The sequence below is a fragment of the Podarcis bocagei genome (genome assembly GCF_964188305.1).
Source record: "Podarcis bocagei genome assembly, chromosome: 3".
NCBI classification, from domain to species: domain Eukaryota; kingdom Metazoa; phylum Chordata; class Lepidosauria; order Squamata; family Lacertidae; genus Podarcis; species Podarcis bocagei.
In genome coordinates this window covers 52014094-52035560 of record NC_138127.1, presented here as the reverse complement: position 1 = coordinate 52035560, position 21467 = coordinate 52014094, and the positions used below count along the sequence as shown (strand labels likewise).

The 21467-nt window shown below is 41.6% G+C and overlaps 1 protein-coding gene across 4 annotated transcripts in view; it reads right to left on the bottom strand.

The window, feature by feature from the left end:
- TAB2 (TGF-beta activated kinase 1 (MAP3K7) binding protein 2) overlaps positions 1-21467 on the bottom strand; it is a 51392-nt gene that overhangs the window by 16430 nt on the left and 13495 nt on the right. For 3 of the 4 annotated variants that reach the window (XM_081187211.1, XM_081187208.1, XM_081187210.1), the window contains exon 2: positions 3620-3808. In XM_081187211.1, the coding sequence (XP_081043337.1) occupies positions 3620-3721 (102 nt within the window). In that variant the 5' untranslated portion in view covers positions 3722-3808. Of the gene's footprint in view, positions 1-3619; positions 3809-11460; positions 11586-21467 lie in introns of those variants that run through there. The other variant, XM_081187209.1, reaches the window with a different exon arrangement.

The following is a 21467-nucleotide window of genomic DNA, read 5'->3' as shown; positions in this document are numbered from 1 at the left end:
AGGAAGAGGGAATATCATAGGGATAGGGTGGACCTGGCATGAATCAGGAAGACAAATATATTGTTGGTTATCAAATAAGAAAAGTGCTCCAGGGCATGTATCTTCAAAACCCAGTAACTCTTCCTCCAATTCCTTTCAAGAATGAAAGGACAGTTCCTTGGGAGGATAGAAAAATGGACTCAGAGAATACATGCAACAGGGTATAACTTGGGTCACCTTTCAGTAGTGACAGGAAAGAATACTTCGATGTTCAAAAAAACCTAGTAGGATGAGATCTGGGTTTGGAATATGTGTTATCCTCAGAGGTCAATCTCCCTTCCCACATTTTTTCAGCAGCAAAGGAACTACAAAGAGCTTATCCACTGAGCCCAATTACCTTCTCCATTATGTAACTGTTTCTTTTTGGTTTTGTATACTTAGGCATATTTTGAAGGTGATCAATGAAAGCAAAATATCCATTTTCTGTGAGGATGTTAGGTTAACAGAGGAAGCAGAATGGCATCATTAAACCTTTGCACTATGTAATAGTATAGAAAAGATTGTTTAGCAACTGCATGTTACTGGAAGGAAGGAAGGGTTTTGAACACACCTGACTCTGGCCAGCTAATGAATGCCAGTTAGGTTAGAAGCAGCCAAGAGGTTTCTGAAACTTAGCTTTTGAGTTTACTCATGGGACCCAGAGCAGACAAAATGCTGACCGACTCAGAGTCAGGAAGCACTGAGCACCCTATTGATCTAATACTTCTCTCCTGCTTGAGTGCATAGGATTGCAGCTTTAGAATTGAATTAAGCAATTCAGTTTATTATCCTTGTATGCATACAAAAAGAACAAGCGAAACTTTGTATCTTGTACCATACTGACAACTCTGAAGTACTAGAAGACCAAAAGATATACAGTGGTGCCCTGCAAGACGAATGCCTCGCAAGACGGAAAACTCGCTAGACGAAAGACTTTTCCGTTTTGGAGGTGCTTCGCAAAACGAATTTCCTATGGGCTTGCTTCGCAAGACGAAAATGTCTTGCGAGTTCCTGCGGGTTTTTTCCTCTCTCCCCCCTTTTTCTAAGCCGCTAAGCCGCTTATCAGCTGATCCGATAAACCGATAAGCCGCTAAAAGCCACTAAAAGCGCTAATCCGCTAATCCGTCAATGGGCTTGCTTTGCAAGACGAAAAAACCGCTAGACGAAGAGAATCACAGAACGGATTCTTTTCGTCTTGCGAGGCACCACTGTATTGCAAACCAATACACTTTATTCCAAAAACAAGTTAGTATAATAACCAACACGAATAACTAGTTTCCATCCAGTCTATCCTATTCTAACCACCCATTCCATCCTATATCTATCCTTCCATCCTACCCATCCAATCTATATTTGTTTATGTACTGGAAGTACTGGAAGTTATGTAGTTAATGTGCATGATAACCAGCCACTGTGCATACTTCTCCATCAATATGCATACTTCCCAACAGGCTTGGGAAATGTGCATACCTCCTGCATTTTGTACACTCTATGGGCAATACAGTGGTACCCCGCAAGACGAACGCCTCGCGAGACGAAAAACTCGCAAAACGAAAGGTTTTTTTCGTTTTCGAGTTGCCTCGCAAGACGAATTTCCCTATGGGCTTGCTTCGCAAAACGAAGCTTGCCCCGGGGACAGCGGGTCTTCTCTTTTGAAGCAAGGGGCGGCGGGGAGAAGCGATCTTCTCCCCGCAGCCCCAGGTCCGGGGACAGCGGGAAGCGCTTCCCGCTGCCCCCGGACCTCTTTTGAAGCAAGGGGCTGCGGGGAGATCGCTTCTCCCGGTGCTCCGAAGCGGGGCGGGGGGGTGGGAACACCTTCCCCCACCGCCCGGCTTCGGAACGGTGCTCCGAAGCGGGACGGGGGGGTGGGAACACCTTCCCCCACCGCCCGGCTTCGGAACGGTGCTCCGAAGCGGGGCGGGGGGTGGGAACACCTTCCCCCACCGCCCCGCTTCGGAACGGTGCTCCGAAGCGGGGCGGGGGGTGGGTGGGAACACCTTCCCCCACCGCCCCGCTTCGGAACGGTGCTCCGAAGCGGGACGGGGGGGCGGGAACACCTTCTGAAGGCTGGCGGGGGGCAAAAGTCTTTGTCCCCCCTGCCTGCCTTCCCAGGGGCTTTTAAATCGCCCCGGACAGCGGAGAAGTCCTCCGCTGTCCCGGGGCGATTTTAAAATGCCGCCCGCCAGCATTTTAAGATTGCCCGGACAGCGGAGAAGTCCTCCGCTGTCCCGGGGTTTTTTAAAATGCTGGGGGTGGGAAGAAAAGCCCTTATCCCCCCCCCCCAGCCTTCAGAAGAGGTCCAGTGACAGACTGTCCCCGGACCTGGTCTGAAGGCGGTTTCCCTAGGAACGCATTAATTGATTTTCAATGCATTCCTATGGGAAACCGTGCATCGCAAGACGAAAAAATCGCAAGATGAAGAGACTTGCGGAACGAATTAATTTCGTCTTGCGAGGCACCACTGTATGTACATTCTCCATCTGTATACTTAATGTTCAGAATAATGCAATTTGTGGTCTCCTGCCTAATCTTACATGGCCCACAAAACATCTTCCCACTGATCAGCCAAGCAGAGGAGGAAAAGGTGGTTCCAGATAAAGATTATTTTCCCCTGCTGAGCAGCACAGGGGTAGCAAAGGGAGAGGAGTATTTATTCATTCCCTCCTCCTTCCATAATCCTGATGGACATTATCCTCCATGTTGCTCAATGGCAGCATCAGTCATTATTAGAGTTGTGGAAAGGGAAAGGAAAACAAGCTGAGGAATCAGGGAAAATCAGGCTGGGAGAGAAACAGTGTGATGGTCCCACCCACTGCCATTTTTTACCATCCACTGTGGACAGATTACCTCCAAGGCAATTTGGTTCTGGAAGTAATAAGGGTTGCCCACTGCTGTAGTCTTTTCAAGACTCTAGGACTAGATGATATAGAAATGAATCCATGTAATAAAATTTGAAATTTGTGCACAAATGTTTAAGGCACCTGCCCATTGTTCCTGTTGTGGTGTGGGCAGTGGGAATATGACTATTGCTGCATCCCACTGCTTTACCCAAAGGCAGCCTCACTAAGCCACTTCAAAAGCCTCATGTGTGGTATTTTACTCAAAGTAGATCCATTGAAATTAATGGACCTAACTTAGTCTTGTTCTTTAATTTTGATATGTCTAGCTCGAGTAAAATTTAGTTGAATACCACCATATATTATCCAACCAAGTGGCAGCTATAAGGAATGAGAGCTAATTTGAAATGCCTCTTAAAATCCCCATCTCCCTGGCAGATTAGGACACTGCAAGTACAATACAATCAAGTGATGGAAGTGATAACAGCTTTATACGAAATCCTTATACAAGTAATATGCTTTAAACCTTAAACTGAGGATATGACAAGTTAAGATTCAAAAGGTTAGGCAACATGGAAAGGGAAAAACTGCAATATCTAAAAGCAAATCAAAAGAAAAGAAAAAATAGCAAAAAACCTGGGATGGGGGAAGGGTCTAACTAGAGGAAATCTACACTTAAGTAGGTTAGTGGGGAAAGACTTTGCAAGTACTTTTAATTATCAGCACTAAAGTGCCTACGTAAACAGAAACAACATAGCACTGACCTGTAACATGCATCTGGACACAACAACTTCAGGTACCTCAGGAAATTTTTGGCGCAGGTCATGTAAAACCTGAAAATTTATTTGTTGGCTTCCTTGGGCCATTCGTATGTTGCCTGGTCAGGACTTTTGTTCAATAGGCAGTTCCAAGCCTTAGTGCAAATGAACAATCATCTCTTCTGCCTCAGCATCCTGTGGAAGACAAGATTTAAAAAGTCAGCTACAATAAATTCATCACATGCTTTCGAATACAGTTTTTTTTAATACAAGATTAGTGACATTTTCTTTTAAAACATATTGCTTAATACTCCCTTCATCACAGCCTCTAAAGATATCTCTCTTCACTCTACAAAGTGTATAAGCCCATTTTCAGGGGGTGTGCTTTAGGACAAATTTTAATAGGAACTGTTTACAGGCTTAAAGACTACCAAGAATTGCATATTCACGACAACAGTATAAAGCAGGGGTAGTCATCTGTATCCATCCCCTAAAGAAGATTTTTGTCCCCCTCCAAAAAAGAAGCTAAAAACTCTGTAATTTATTTTTTAAATGACTTTTTAATGTGTGTGTTTTTTGTTTAAATGCCCACTGTTATGGGTCCCATGCTGTACTGCAACGATGCAAGGTTTTCTGTGCCTGCCAAATTTGCCATTAATTCTTTAAATAAATTAAAAAGCTGACTGATCCTATAGATACCCCACTATGGTACCAAAAGGTTTTGTGTCCCCCATAAATAAATAAATAAATAAATAAATAAATAAATAAATAAATAGTCCTTTTTTGGGGGGGGGGAAATGGCCATACCTTCACACTTCCGCTAAATCTACCTTGCTAAAGGGCCCCTGGAGGGTTGACCATGGGTCAACATGGTTCTTCTATAAGCCAGTATAGCCTATACATTTAGTTATGATTTCCGAGATTGAGATAGTTTTAAAGATAGCTGTCATGATTATTGCAATTGCAGTAGCCATATAATAGGCCCAACATGGATTCATATCCTTGGATGTCCTACTGAGCATTCCAGCAGCATTGCAGTATCTGAGAAGAAATTGTTTAAGTGCTTCAAAGAGTCCATTGAATAAGACCAATGTGCATCTAAGTTCAATTTGAAACAAGTCAACACTTCTGCCAATTAATACATTGTGGAACAACTCTGCTATGAACCAAAAACTCGCCACAATGAAGTTTCAGGATAAAATTAAGAAAGCATATCTGCATATTGTTTTACACATTTCTCTGTGTGGGGCAGACATACAACTAAAGCACTAAAACTCTGTGTACCACACATTCTGTACCATATATTATCCTCTAATTGACAACAAAATTACTTCCAGCTGTCATATCACTGTTCCAAGCTAGCTACTCCATCCTATACATATGGTTTCTACTGACAATGAATTTTATAGTATTCTTTCTTTACCTAGGAGAAATTTTATTATCCCAAGTAGTTTCTGCATATCTTTTCCTTTTTTATAATTTTTTTAAATTAATTTTAACATATAAATTATAAAATGTACCACAAAACTTATCACTTATACAATCTTTTTAGACTTCCATCAGCACCTCTGATGAACCACCATTTTAACCACTTCTTATGCATATCTTAACATTATATTGCCTTTACATCTCTTAACAAATCATCCTCAACCTTGTCCATTTTTACAATACTTCTAATAATACTCCTCACAAAACTTCTTGCAACCCTACAAGCGTTGTCTGTTCTTCACAGTTACTTTTCAAATAGTCCGTAAATTTACTCCGCATATCTTTTCCAATGATCTTAGCAAAGGCCAATTGAATGGCTTACTGGGGAATGGATAGCCTTGAGCAGCACAAATTCAGGACACATCTCCACATTTAGGAAGACAGAACTTCCACCTTCCACTTTAGCAACAACTGAAACACAATTACATTTTTATAGTTATGACAATGCATGTTAGACCTGTGACCTACAATATACAACATAAAATAAATATCAACTAAGTGACTAGGCAAGGACTGAGAAAGCACTGTTTTCCTCATCAGCAGTTCTGACTTCTTACCTCTAAGAATATAAGCACGCATTCCCCCTTTAATATATAATAATGCCTTAGGCAAAACTATCCTATTCTACGCCCACCAACCCACCCACACCCTGCAAAAGAATTAGAAAAAACTATGTAGACTATTTTGCAATCTTAAAAGACAAAAGCATTAATATTATAGCCATTTCATGATATAATCCAGAATTACCCTATTTCCTTGAAGAAGGTTAGGAACTATCTGATATTCAAATGCCATGCAACATGGAATTACACTTTGCAACTTTTATGCTTTAATTCTTAAATTGTAAAAGAAGTGTAGCTGGACAAAAATGAAACTCAACCAAACTGAAACAAAAATATTACAATAAACTGAAATCTAAGCAAAAAAAGTCTTTTAGAAATAAGAAATGTTTGAGAACTTATATAACTTAGTTAAATGGGTCAAACCAAGAAAAGGCAGCAGTCACATTCTGTGACTGGACAAATCATAGAGATGAAGACTGAGCAGGGATTAATAGCCAGCAAGTATTTGTAGTCACACTGACTCCTGCAGCCAAAGAGAAGAGAAAGAAACCACCCCTTCCTTAATTTTGCAGGTGCTGAGAATTCAGGAAGAGAGGGGTTTTCTCAGTCTTCATGATAGGCTTTTCTAGAAAGTACAGGTAGTGCCACACTGCTTATGCAAAAGCCAGTGAAAACAAAGAAGCTACCGTTTATGTCCCCAAGTCCTTGAACTTGGGAGGCATCTGTGTTGTAGTAGCCAGACCCCTTCTCCAATCAGAGATGGGATGCCAATGGAAACCCACTGAGTAAATTTCTAGAACTGTAAAACTGAGTGAAACTTGTCTTGCCAATGGGGAAATAAGTACTTCCACAAATTTCCATAGCACTTAATTGCATCTACTTTCAGTGCCACTGAGCAATTAATTTTCTCATTATGAGTACCTGGAGTGCATCTCAAGGTTCTAATCTATCCTGGAGGACAGGTCTCTGAAGATAGTATTACACATTTCCATTTGTCCACATGAGAGTTGACTTCTGAGGTCCTGCAGGGGAGATCATCACAGCCTATTCTCCCTGCCCCCAGCAGCTTTTAAATCTCACTTCAAGTAACCTGTGAAACTCTTGTATTTGAAATCAGTGAAAGGCTGGACATGGGCCAACAAACTGAAGCTTAATCCAAACAAGATGAAAGTAGTGGGGACAGCAGACCCTATGACAACCTGTTCTAGAGGGGGAGGAGCAGGTACATCATCTGGGAGCATTGAAGTGATGGCTTTGGTCAAGACAGCTTTTGACCAACTTTATTGGTTCTCGTAACAAATTAAGATATACCGAGTTTGGGTACAAAGGCACATAAATAATTTTTTGAAGGCATCTTACTAAATTTCTAATTCATGGTGTTTTATATTTTATACCACTTTGATATTCTTTATGATTAGCAGTATACAAATTTGCACAAATAAATAAATGTCCACTTTGCTGTCATTTGGTTTTTGTGCTGCTGTTGCAATATTGTTAATTTATTAAATCTGCTTACTGTTTCAATATATTTACTGAAAGCTGCTGCAGGTATAAACAGGATGCAGATATATCAATAAATGTGTAACAAATTTTGCACTGGACACTACAGAGCTACTGTAGTGTGACATGTCTCCAAAGGAAGAAAAGACACAGGGGCAAACAACAACTATGCGTGCAGGCATAACTTTGCTTTCTCCTTTTGCTGCAGTATGAAGCACTGCCAAAAAGAGATTAGCTGAAGAAGCAATTTGTCTTTTCAATACCGAGAACTGCTGCAGTAAAACAAGGTCTGGCCAGGTATGCAGAGGTTTTTTCCTGCATGCACATGCATCTTTGCTGGATTTTTCCGGCCTCAGACTTCTAGGTGTCTATATGATAGAAATGTATGGACTTCACACAAATAAAATGCAACTATTTATATAACCTTGTAATAAAACATAAGATAGAATATTCTAAGTCCATGGCTCAGTTATACATTTCATTTTTTTAGACTTTAGCACCCACAGAAAAGACTGGCCAATAACAGCAGCAACAACAAAAACTATAAAAAGGGATGGGTGGGGAGAACTACTCTTGGCAACAATACCATTCATGACAAATTGTTATACAAATTGTTCAGCAACTTTTAAAATGTAAACTTTTTGCAAAATTGCTTATGAATATAAAAATTATAGCACAACCGAGTTGTAGCAAATGTTTTAATTTCCAAGAAGCCCTGTTTGTGAGGTCACAGATAGGGACAATTGTAAATTTACCGTAAACAACAACAAGAAGAACAGAACACATAGTTCTTCAGTTGTACCAATCTCTGAAATTCAGTAAAGAGAAATGTTTGTTCTTGGATAATTTAAACTTCCCCAAACCACCAATAAGTAATATGAATAAGTGTGCTGATCTTTTTACCATATTCTTATTCATATTTAATTCCAGATTCTAATGTGCCCATAATTGCACCAACTGTTCAGGAGAACTAACACAGCTTAGCTCAGGCAGTCTACAACTGTCATTTGCTGCACAATTCTATTCCTTGATTGAAGATGCATTTGGGTAGCTGAAAAGCACACTTCAAGATTCCGCATGTCATACTGGTCTATTTCAATTAAGCATGCCAAACCTGTGCAAAGCTGCACAATCTGACCACATACCTTGCCCTGCCTCCACCTCTTAAGGACATGCAGCAACATGTTCCATGTGTGTAGATTAAGCCCTGAGCCAGAAGTGACCATTCAGTCTGGCATTACCAGCTACCAAAAAAAAAAGTTTCTTCACTCCAAAACTAGCCTGTCCCTATCAACATGTGTGTGCACTAATGACTTTTATCTGAAGTGGGGGGAAATGTTAATTCCACTCACCATCCAATCAAGGGATATAATTTCTTATTGGCAAAGGAACAGTAACAGGAAGGATACACCTGAGGGCAATGTAAGCTTGGCATCAGTACTTTCAGAACCAGAAGGCTTAAATTGTTTCTCTCTGTCTTTTTAACAGTCCTTATTTTTATCTGTAAGCTACCTTTAGGTAGGGTACAACAACAACAACATGGTTTCTAAAGAGCTAATGGGTATGTACCATTAGGTACCTTAAATGTAGGTTACGGTCACTACACGGAATGTTTATTCGTCAGGGGTTGGACTACATGATCTTCAGGGTACCTTCCAAGGCTACAATTCTACGATATGAACTACATTGCTTGACTGTATCTTGCTCTTGCAACAATTCACTTGTCCCAGTATGCAAGAAGGAGAAACACACACAGTGGGAATGGAACTGGTTTAACTACGGACTAAGGCAGAGGTTTTTAAATTGTGGTTGCCAACTTGGCACCCAGAAATCTTCACATAGTCACAATTGGGCCTGTGCCAGTAGCAAAACGTGCTAGGCTAATTTATAACAATTGCTTGCTGATGAGTAAGCTAATGTGTGTGCCCCTTATTCCCTGCTTTGTTTTTTAGTTTTCTGAATAATCTTTCAGTTAGGAAACAGTATTGAAGGGGATGGGGAAGAAGGAAAAAACTGCATGTTAAGAAGAGAGGAACTAATGTCTTTTTTCTGCATTTGCTGGTATGAATCCTTATATTAACTTTCTTAACCTGCCACTTTTGGAGAAAGAAGTTTGAAAATACAGCCAACTAATTAAATGACAAATTAGAAATAAAACTGTATGAACAATTTGTATTGTTCACTTGGTATATATTATACAACTTTTTACAGTGCTCAACCATTTCTAGGCCTCAAACTGCAAACACTGCTGCTTGAAGCAGCCTCCAGAAGTTGGTGGAAAATATGAGAATGAATTGTGTGTTTGTTTTTTGTTCTTATTCTACATGTCCTTTCAGAATTTATTCAAACAATACTGTGACCTACCCAAGCTTCCTGCAAATTAGATTTTCACCATTTCAGAATATTCAGTATGCAAGTTTAGGCCAGTAAGATATTCCCACAACGCCTACTTCTGTTTCTTTTCACATGTCCTACTTGGGGCTATACGACTCACATCATAATCTTTAGTGTTTTACTATTCATTCAGGATTATTAAGATTGTGATAGTTTGCCCAACTCCCCTCCTATACAAAGGTACAAGCGTCTTAAAAGATGCAGTGTTCAATTTTATTTTCAACATCGCCTATGCAATTTTTCATAAATGAGAACCAGAATTAAAAAGTACAGTATGATCACATCTTGCATTGGGCTTATGTTCCAGGGATGGTGCATATAAACAAAAATGTATGTACCCAATGAATGTACCTTGGAACTGCCCCCACATGACCATCCTCACCTTCGGCTCTGGAATGCTCTAACACAGGGGTCTCCAAGCTTTCCTTGCCTCGGGCCGGTGTCTCCAGCAACGACTACGTGGCGGGCTGAAGGGCGAGGGAGCGCGCGCCCGTACGCGCGCACACACACGCTATTTCTGGTACACATCCAGATTGGAGGAGGCCCGTGTGCATGCGCAAGCTATTTCCGGTGCTCCTCCGACCTGGAAATGGGTCCCCGCGCTGCACCGCACCGCACCGCACCAGTAAGAGCGGGCGGCAGTCGCCACGGGCTGGATAAACGAGTCCCTCGGGCCTTATCTGACCCCTGGGCCGAAGGTTGGTGACTCCTGCTCTAACAAGATTTCGTGGGGCTGTCTGAGTTCCTGCAACAGCATCCCTGAGCCTGGTAAGCAAGGAAAACCTGGTCCTCTGCCTTGCATGCAATGACAGCTTTCAACTGTGCATGGTTGAAATTGCGCAGGTTAACTGCATGCAATATGTGATCGTACTGTATAGTACTATATTATACTAAATAAAAGAAGAAAGATAAATCCTACACTGATTGTAGCCAAGGATCTGATTTTTATTTTGCTAGCCTTGGTAACAAGCCAAACTTTGGTTATCAGGAACCATTGAATGTCATCACACTGAGCTTCAGAGGTGGTGAGTGCTTCCAAGGCATGACACAAGGTTAGGAACAATTCCTTTCCCCATCTCTAATTTCAGGAGGAGGACTGGAGCACATGTTTGTTGTACTGTACTGTACTTCCAAGGTCTATTGGTGTGATTCCAAAACACAGCCCAACACAGACTAAGTCCAGCCTTTCACCTAAATCTGGAATGAATGGGGAACTTGTAGCCGGGCTGTTCTTAGAGGGTGCTCCAAGCAACCTCAAATACAGTGGTACCTCGGTTTAAGAACAGTCCGGTTAAGAACAATTCGGTTTACAAACTCTGCAAAACCGGAAATAGTGTCCCAGTTTGAGAATTTTACCTCAGTCTAAGAACGGAATCCGAACGGTGGAAGGGCACCAGCGGTGGGAGACCTCATTAGGAAAAGCGTGCCTTGCTTTAAGAACAGTTTTGGTTTAAGAACGAACTTCCAGAATGTTCGTAAACCGAGGTACCACTGTACAGCATAACTCAGACAAATTGCACCACTCCTTCTGAACCAGGAGGCGGCAGAGTAGTGAAAAGAGTCATACACACTTAAGAGGCAGGAAGGACCAGCTCCATGGTCAATGTCAACAGCATGGACACCTAATCATATCCCTACTGTCCAACAATCCAACACTTTTTAACACATCTCTTTTTCAGGAGCAGTATCTTTTTTCTATACTATAGAAAAAGCAGTGTTCCAAATTTCATTATTGTTTCACATTGTATGTTGCTTTCAGCTGCAGTGTGCTTTTTCTTGAGCTACTCTATTTGCACATGTATTCACAAATACATTTTAAAAAGCCTGGACACTTCAATATTTGTGAAGTTACTTAAATATTGCTTACTCTGAAATGCTGCAGGTGAAAAACAAGAAACTTACAGCAGAAACTGCTTATGCTTCTCTCACACAGCAAGTCACAGAAACAGCCTACAGCCCTGCCAAGTGGGCTGCAGTTTCTTCCAACCTGGATGCATGCTGGAGGACTACCCATTGTCTGCATAGGCTGCAGAAAGAAACAATATCACAGTATTTACTCACAGATCTAAAACATTTGTCCATGTGGCCCTCAGATAGGAAAGCATACCCCCTCTTCCTACATTGGAGATGCTAAAACCATGGGAATATCACTCAGACTTATGAGACCCCAAGCAAACATACTTGAGGGAACAACAAGAGAACAGTCCTATCTTCAAATACAGATCATCTGCACTGTTTCTTCCAACATGCAGAGCCAAAACAGTTGTGATGTTGAAATGTGTGAGGGAAATGTTGCTCCTTTGGCAACAGTAGCCACAAGGGGATGCGAGAAGATTAGCTATGTGCAATCCTTTTCCCCACATTATAGTCCCATTATAGTCCCTCCAAGTGTCCCCTTTAAAGGATATTTAAAGTGTCCCCTTTAAAGGATATTAGTCTTGGTTGGGAGAGATGCTTCCATTGGTATGAAATAAACTTCCTTCCAGGGCTAATAGCAGTGTCAGGGTATTTAGTGGAATCACAAGGTGGAGGTGGTAAAAAGATTTAACACCTCTCCTCATTGTACCTTTGCTACTTACTCACTTCCCACAGTGTCTACTGTTAAAAGGTTGAAAAAAAAATTATCTGAATGCATTAGCCTTCTAGTACACTAGTCTCTTGTAACTCCTGATTCTTTTTAGAAGAGGTAGTATATATCAAAAAACCTTTGATGGAGGAAATGTGATAAGGCAGGGGTGTCACTTTTTCCCAAATCCACCAAGCTAGTACAGTGAGAAGAAATTCACAAGACAATTTTTCAAGATCATTTGGGAATTTGGGTGGGCTTTATATTCAAATGAAATGCTCCCTTATATTAGGCCAGGGGTCAGCAAACTTTTTCAGCAGGGGGCCAGTCCACTGTCCCTCAGACCGTGTGGGGGGCCGGACTATATATTGGGGAGGGGATGAACAAATTCCTATGCCCCACAAATAACCCAGAGATGTATTTTAAATAAAAGCACACATTCTACTCATGTATAAACGCCAGGCAGTCCCCACAAATAACCCAGAGATGCATTTTAAATAAAACGACACTTTCTACTCATGTAAAAACATGCTGATTCCTGGACGGTCTGTGGGCCAGATTTAGAAGGCGATTGGGCCGGATCCGGCCCCTGGGCCTTAGTTTGTCTACCCATGGATTAGGCAGTAACAGTCATGCTAAGTAGCAGTGAGTAGTAGGAAATATTTTGAATACTTATATTCTACAGAAGATTTTGTGAGAAACCATTTTATTGAAACATTTCAACAAGAAGAGCAAGTTAAGATCAACAAACATTATCAGATCACAGTGAAAACGAGTTTACGGGTCATTAATCCTGCCTAACAATTTGAAATGAAGAGGAGAAAATAAACTACATATCTGGTATAGTGTTTTTCTGTTAACAGTAGAACTTAATGTATTCACAAAACTAGTATTTACCAAACGTGGCTCAAAGATCAAGTTACACCTTCTTTGGCTTCTCAACAAGCAGAAATACAGAATGCACGTGTTCCATTATAAGAAGCCACAAGGGTTTAAATAGTTTGAAAGAAAAATCACATCCTCTCTTTACTCACAATTTTAAAAAATACCCTTTAAAACTCACTAGGTTGTTTGTTTGCATTTTATCCAAAGGTCCTGAATTGCTTTGGGAAGATGCCTGGCTTTGGTTTTAGGCATGTCACCAATGGGAACATATCCTACATTTTGGGGCAACCACCAAGAATGTCTTTCCACTTCTTTGTCCTATGAACTTGGCAGAGATGGTATAGGTCAAAAGCATACATGCTGCTGATCTTGGAAATTAAAGCAGCAAATAAGGAAGAGAGAGGCACACAGTGCCCAAGCTACTTAATGCTTTGCACACCAAAATCAGCACCCTGAGTTGTAACTTTAAGTCTGAAAAGCCAATGGCCGGAGAACATTTTTGTCAACATGATTCTAAGAACCCACCTCTGACAGAGGAAGTAACACGGCATTCAGTATCAGCTATGACATCCAAAAAGCACACTAGGGGAGATACTATCTAAGGGCATGAGAAAGGGTTGTCAGCTCTGAACCTGAAAGGAAGGATCAAAAGAAGCTTTCTTCTTGCATTGGTTTTAAAAAAACACTTCTTACCACACTAAATTTTAAGTGTAGTTGTTCCATTATATAGCAGTTGTCATTTTAATGGTCAAAATTGCACTTTCTATATTAGCACCCCTTACGCATTTGGCCACTGCCTTTTCCCAAAAAGCAAAGAGGCCTTGATTGAAGAGGGTGTCTGGGACCACTGTTATAGTGCTAGAGTTTGAAGTGTTGGTGCTCTGCACCGCAACCCTTCAATAGCCATGACCACTTCTAAAATTATACAACAAAAGGGAATTTTTGTCAGGTGCATTCTCTCCCTACCCCCTTTGTTTGACATTCATCCTGGAGGATTCAAAAGTTTTTATTTTGTGGCATTTTGGTTGGTCATAATAAAAGGATTTTTGACTTTTCAAAACAAAAGTAGTAGTTAATATAATCTGCCTCGGCCTGGTTTGTTGTTGGTTTCTCGTGCTGAGAAATGGCAAAAAGCACCCAGGAGATGATATCATTAACTGCTTTAAAAAAGTGGCAGCACATCACCCTTGTTTATCCTTGCTCTTGCTATACCACTGTCTGGGAGAAAGTGCACTAATAGCCAGGATCAATTCACTGCTCCATAGGTTTATTCAGGTAATGAGGAGAGGTCTATTTGGCATTAGTGTTTTGGAATAATTTAATATAGTGAAACATCACAGCTCTTGTAATTAAATGATACAGTGGTACCTCGGGTTAAGTACTTAACTCGTTCCGGAGGTCTGTACTTAACCTGAAACTGTTCTTAACCTGAAGCACCACTTTAGCTAATGGAGCCTCCCGCTGCCACCGGAGCACGATTTCTGTTCTCAACCTGAAGCAAAGTTCTTAACCTGAAGCACTATTTCTGGGTTAACGGAGTCTGTAACCTGAAGCGTATGTAACCTGAAGCGTATGTAACCCAAGGTACCACTGTAGTAGGTTGCAATTACTGACTATTGGAAACTGTAGTCTTGTAACAAGATCAGGAAATTTTTGTAATATCCAAATGAAAATATGTGTGCCTATTTTACCAGATTCATTAAAATGAAGTACTCTTTTAATCCACTCAGCAGGAAGTCTATCTAAAAATGTAGAAGGATATACCAAGAAGATTATAGGCAGGGAGAAACTATCAGAAACTTTATTCTGTATAACATCCACTAATGTGTTCAGCCTGTAACTGTCCAACCATGTTCTTTGACATACCGTATTTTTCGCCCCATAGGACGCACTTTTTCCCCTCCAAAAATGAAGGGGAAATCTGGGCGCATCCTATGGGGCGAATGCAGGCTTTCGCTGAAGCCTGGAGAGCGAGAGGCATCGGTGCGCACCGACCCCTGTCGCTCTCCAGGCTACAGGAAGCTATCCGCAAGCCTTGCAAGCCCGGTGGGAGTACCCGCGGGCTCACAAGGCTTGCGGGCAGCAGCCTGCAGCCCCCGCGAGTGTCCGCAAGCCTTGCGCGCCCGGCAGGAGGTCCCACCGGGTGCGCGAGGCTTGGGGCGGCAGCCTGTCGCCCAAAGCACGGGGAGCCCTCCGGAGGGCTCCCCCTGCTTCGGGCGAGTGTCTGCAAGCCTTGCGCGCCCGGCAGGAGGTCCCACCGGGTGCGCGAGGCTTGGGGCGGCAGCCTGTCGCCCGAAGCACGGGGAGCCCTCCGGATGGCTCCCCCTGCTTAGGGCGAGTGTCTGCAAGCCTCCCGCGCCCGGCAGGAGGTCCCACCGGGTGCGCGAGGCTTGGGGCGGCAGCCTGTCGCCCGAAGCACGGGGAGCCCTCCGGAGGGCTCCCCCTGCTTTGGGCGAGTGTCTGCAAGCCTCCCGCGCCCGGCAGGAGGTCCCACCGGGTGCGCGAGGCTTGGGGCGGCAGCCTGTCGCCCGAAGCACGGGGAGCCCTCCCCCTGCTTCGGGCGAGTGTCTGCAAGCCTCGCGCGCCCGGCAGGAGGTCCCACCGGGTGCGCGAGGCTTGGGGCGGCAGCCTGTCGCCCGAAGCACGGGGAGCCCTCAGGAGGGCTCCCCCTGCTTCGGGCAAGTGTCTGCAAGCCTCGCGCGCCCGGCAGGAGGTCCCGCCGGGTGTGCGAGGCTTGGGGCGGCAGCCTGTCGCCCCGAAGCACGGGGAGCCCTCAGGAGGGCTTCCCCTGCTTCGGGCAGGTGAGCGCAAGGCTTAAGGCGGCAGCCAGCGCTGGGGGGGGGGAATAATTTTTTTAAATTCATTTCCCCCCCCAAAAAAATGAGGTGCGTCCTATGTGCCGGTGCGCCTTATAGGACGAAAAATACGGTAGGTTGCTTCCAGACAACTTGTTTAGTAAGCATTCATCCTGATTTGTTTGCAGAGAAGTTAGATGATATTTGCTATTTAATGAGTACGTATCCTAATCTGTCTGAGGGACAAACTCCATTGCATCAAAGCAAGTCTTATCACACACTTTCCAATGAAGTTCCACATCTCTTTCCTTATTATAAAAAGTCCAGTCTTCTGTGGAAGTGGATGCAGGAGCTCCAAGTCAAGTTAACTGCACAACCTGAATCTGCCAGTATGTGACAAAATCCCATCCAAAAACAGCAACAGACTGGAATCACTATTATCTAATATGCAATTCTGCATAATCCATATTGAGGAATTTTTTACAAGCTTGTGTGATATGAATATGAAAACGACATTTTGAAACAGAATTACACCCCATTGGTTATTAAACACCCATAGCAGTAAATGCAGAAACAGTTGTAATTGGATAGAAAAATAAATTTCAATCAGTAACAGTAAAACAGAAGTTTTATTAGAAACAACCAAAATTCACAAAGCAGTTTGTGAGTTTTTGAATTCCACAGAACACTGCTTCCACTAGGAAGGGAAGGGGGAAATAAATATTTCTGTAGAGAGCCATAAAAGTAATCTACATTGGGCAAGTAATCCACACTGTTTCTGGCAACAACATTCCAAGCTACACAATGTTGAGGTAGACTTAAAAATTTCATTTCCTATCCTCTTTTCCTTTTAAAGTAAATCTCTTTCCAATAAGGAATGAAAATTGCTATTCTTTCCATAAAATAAGTCACCACCATGTTGAAAATGAACAGTTGGTTACATTAAATGAGGTGGTATAGTTAATTCCTGGTGTGGAAAGAAATTATTTCAAACATTTGAAATACTGTGGTTTTCTTTATCCGACAAAGCTTCGAGAGTCTACACTGGCTCATCTAGAAGAAAACTAGCAAATGAACAAGCTTAAGATCCGCACACAGAACACCTCTAACTTCAAATTGACAGGCACTAAAGATTTCAAGCAGGAAGCTCACTTGCATGTAAAATGTTAAATGCTAACTTTGCACTAACATGATTTCATCCAATCATTCCTTCTGTACAAATGTAACTTTCCACTTGAAAACACTATAACCATAGTTCCAGAGTACCATTTTACAAGCAGAAAGAACTATAATGGAGCTTCAATAATTTACTCTCTCTAAAACGTAGCTACCACAGATTTGTGCATTTTGATTTTCACTGGCAAAGTTTTGAATTAGGACTGCACTTGGCTGTTGCACCATATGTTTCTATATGTTCCTTGAGAGGAGACCAGGAAAGAGAATATACGCCCATTTCCCAGCAAGCAAAGCCATCATTCTCTACCTTGTAATGTGGGCAGTTTTCATGTTTCACCAATGTGAATATATATCGACCTTAAGGGCCCTCCCTCCCATGGCGGCATTAGAGAACATCTGATGAGGTCCCTGCACCAAATTCTGTGTTATAGTAATGTTAGGCAAATACTCAGTGACACAACTAGGAAATGGGTTAATCTACCCATCTGCCCTGATGATATCAGGGTTTGCTGCCTCTCAGCTCATGTTGAAACTTGTGTACTTTGTCCCACTGAACTTAATAGATGACCCTGAGACTTGAGTCAGCCTCTACCTGCAAAATTCTGCACTGGATTCTGATTTTGAGTCATGCCTGATTGTGATGTGATGAAATAAATCAAGTATCATTGTTTCTTCTGTATAACTATGTATCTACATATAAATCTAAAAGCCAGCTTCCAACATTAACCTACTCCCAAAACAATCAGATACTGTATAAACCGAATTCTAATAATCTGACAAAGTGTACAATGAACACATCTGCAAACCGTCCACAAGATCTTTCTACATCTAAAGGTCTGTTAAACTGTTAACTACATCTTTCTTGCATGATTTGGTAAACGCTTCTGGCAATGGCATGAATTGTATCTGGCAAGAAGAAAAGACATATTCCAAATGGTAATTGCGAATCCAGAAGAAGTGCCAAGATGTGCAACTTACATAGGTCATCAGGAAACTGTGCATGCTACTGAACACCAGTCTGCCAAACAATTTCAACAGTCATCATTGTAGCAAAACATTGTTCATTTTTATTTTCAAAAACTTTATTTATAAAAGTAGAAAATGAGGTAGAAAACAAAACAAATGGAACAAAACTAAGTGCATGAAAAACAAAACATAGTTCTTGATGCAGATGTACTATTTTTACAATCATGATAAACACAGCTTAACTTTTTTATCACTCTGTGGCACCAATGTTCATGGTTGTTGAAGAAAACAAAACAATGTAAAAGCAGTAGGGGCTAAAAGGCACAGAAAACAGAGTCTGGACAAGAGGCTTGTGGGGACCCAGATAAGCTTTTATAAAGGTTTGTTTTAAGCATTCATGACACACACACACACACAAAAAGGAAAACATGGTTGCAAAACCAGATAAAAACATTTAGTTTTCTGAAACTCTCCAGTTAAGTCCAAATGGACTTCATCTAGCCCATGGTATGCACAGGTCTCCTGTCCTCAAGGACCCCGTAATAGAGCCCAGTTTTCCCAATCCCCATTTGGTGGGTGCACTTTTGACAGTTGCCACCAAGCTGCTACAACTTGTGTGTATGGTCCAAATGCCTACTCATGGCACTCCAAGAGGAATCCAAGGCTAAAGAAGAAGCCCATTACATTAAAAAACAACATGTTTTGGGGTAACAATTTCAAAGCCCCCCCCCAAAGGAAGAACAGTAACTGTGGTGCTCTCAACCCCCTTCCCAGTTCCAGTCCTTGGACACACACAGAAGAAGAGATGGTGCTCAGACTTTCACGTTAGGTCTGGGTTTACAGACACTTGGAAGTAGAAGCAAGGTGCTTCCAAGGTGCTTTACAGCACATTGCTTTACAGTGGCCCAAATCATTTGACACATTCTAAAAGATTCAAGGGGAGGTTATGGTTCTATCTGCACTTTGTCTCAGCTTTGGTGTGGTCAGAAGCAGTAAGAATATCTCTCACCATTTCTAACAACCCTCAAAACCCAACGTGATCTAAAAGAATAATCCCACTCTTCAGAAAAAGTGGCAGGGCCATTCACTCACTTTGCACCAGGCTTCACAGTCACTTCAACACAGTAAGTATTATTCCATGTCTAGTCATAAATTACAGCACAAAACTGAGGTTATTTTGCTATCTGCTGAGGGAAACAACTCCTAAATTAGGTTTCTGATTTAAATGCAAAATTAAAACATTACTGCTAAATATAAAATAGGATATATGTATTTCCAAGTGATGAACACTACTAATACCATGCACTACAACTCTTCTGCATTTCCCCTGGTTTATACATTAACATTAAACCATGGCTAATGATAAATGTAGTTAACATTAACCATGGTTAACAAGCCATAGTTAAATCTGAGGCATCTGGCAGATGATAATTAAACCTTTGTTTATTACATCATAGAATAGTTAGAACTACCTGCAAAAGCAGCAGAACTTTGTGGGTGGTTTGAATTTTCTACTGATCTTCATTTGCACCTCTATATTTTTGGGTGGTGATGGCTTCTTAACCATAGTCTAGATTCAAAGGTAACACTAAGATATGGTCAACATTAACAAAGATATATAAACCAACTACAAACCTTGGTTACTGAGCAACCTTTAACCATAGTTAAACTCCTGGGCCGGATTCACACATAACATTAAGCCATGGTTTAATTGATGTCATATGCAAGCCAGGCGACTAAATGTGAGGAAAGTGTGCAAGGAAGCTCTCTGCTGACAATGATTATGCTTCGCAATCTGAACAAAATATTACCTTGCTCACAACTCCTAGTCTATCACAATGAAATGCTGGCTCCTTAAACTTTGAGAAAGAACAGTATCACAATCGATATGAAAGTCTTCTTGCACAAAATGGAAAATGACACAAGCCAGCAAAAGTGACCATCAGGCTTCTAGCTCTATTTTCCATCCACATTGAGACTTCATTGGACATTACATGAACAAACCTTGCAATTTGTATATTCCAGCCACCCTTCTTACCCTTCCATTTTTCTCTCTCAGCAAGCCATTGTTTGCTATTAGAACCAAACTCGTCAAACTATGAGTTGTGCAAACCAAAGTTTGTCTAGATCACCTTTAATGGCAAACCATGGAACTGAGCTCCTAATGCTTCAAACTATGACTTGGAGACACAACAACATTATGTCTATATAAATGCTTAGCCTGTGGTGTGGTTTAAAATGCTTAATAATGTAGCCACGTAAACATGCACTACTCCCAAGCTTTTCAGCAGTACCTTCGGCTTGAATTCAGAAACAGAATATCTACCCAATATATACAAGGTATTCTGAGGTAATGATGATACACCAACAGAAATGCAGGGAAATAAGCTTCTTTGCAAAATGCATCAGGACAAGGGAAACTACTTATCAGTTTTCTGCACCCTACCTGTACCCGCAACTGCTGCCAGTTGCTGAAGCTATCTGCCCCCATATGAAAAAGTAATTGGTGTGCAACTGAAAGTGTGTATATAACGTAACAGTATATACCGTATGTGTGTATATATGTGTGTATATAACATAAGTGTGTATATAACATAACAGTAATGACAGGGAGTGGTATTCAACGATGTTTTACTCAGAGAAGACCTAATGGGCTACCAATTTCAAGTGGGTCTACTCTGAGTAAAATTTAGTTGAACACCACCCAAGTTAAGAAACTTTCAACAATTTAAAGGCTTGGTTTAATATAAGTTTTTCCAATCCTTTCATGAACCCCAAGCTTCAACTATCAAAGTAGAAGTAGTAGCGATTTTATTTGTTTAGCTATAAACCACAGCAAGGATAACAAACACTGAAAGATGAGCCACAAATATGACTCTTCAATTTCCTAGCAGCTAGCACAAATACAGACAGACACAAAGTAACGCAATTTAAACTTTCTCTAACAGCAAAAAGCACACAAACTCACTTGGTGTAACAAAATTATTTCTGTGAGTAAACTCACAGCAAGTATTCTTCATCAGGATCTTATATAGAGGGCACTGAGTAATATGGTGAACAACGTCCTCAATGCTGTTTTACACCTCGCACATAAATGCTGTTCCAAGGAGAATTTCTTATAGCTGCCATCCAAAAAGGCAGAGCGTAAAACACCAAGTCTTAATTCCATAAAAGCAATTTTATGGGGAGCCAGAGTAATTAACTCCAAATAGATAGCTTTTGCATGGTCTACCTTGAAACATGGATACAGTCTAAAAAATCTCAAAGAATGGATAGTTAACACATCAGTCAAAGCTCTCTCATACGCAAGGAAATTCAACAGAGATTGATATATGTCACTGGATTGTAGGTGTAAAGCAGAATTTAAGGGGGTGAGCCATAAACTATAGAAACCAAGTGTGAAGATGGCATAGTTAGCATTCTCTTCTGAAAATTTAAGAGGTGAACTGGCTTTTTTGCCTGATCAGAAGGCCAACCCACTTCTGCATGGATATACGCAATAGGAATACCAGCAGGGAGGG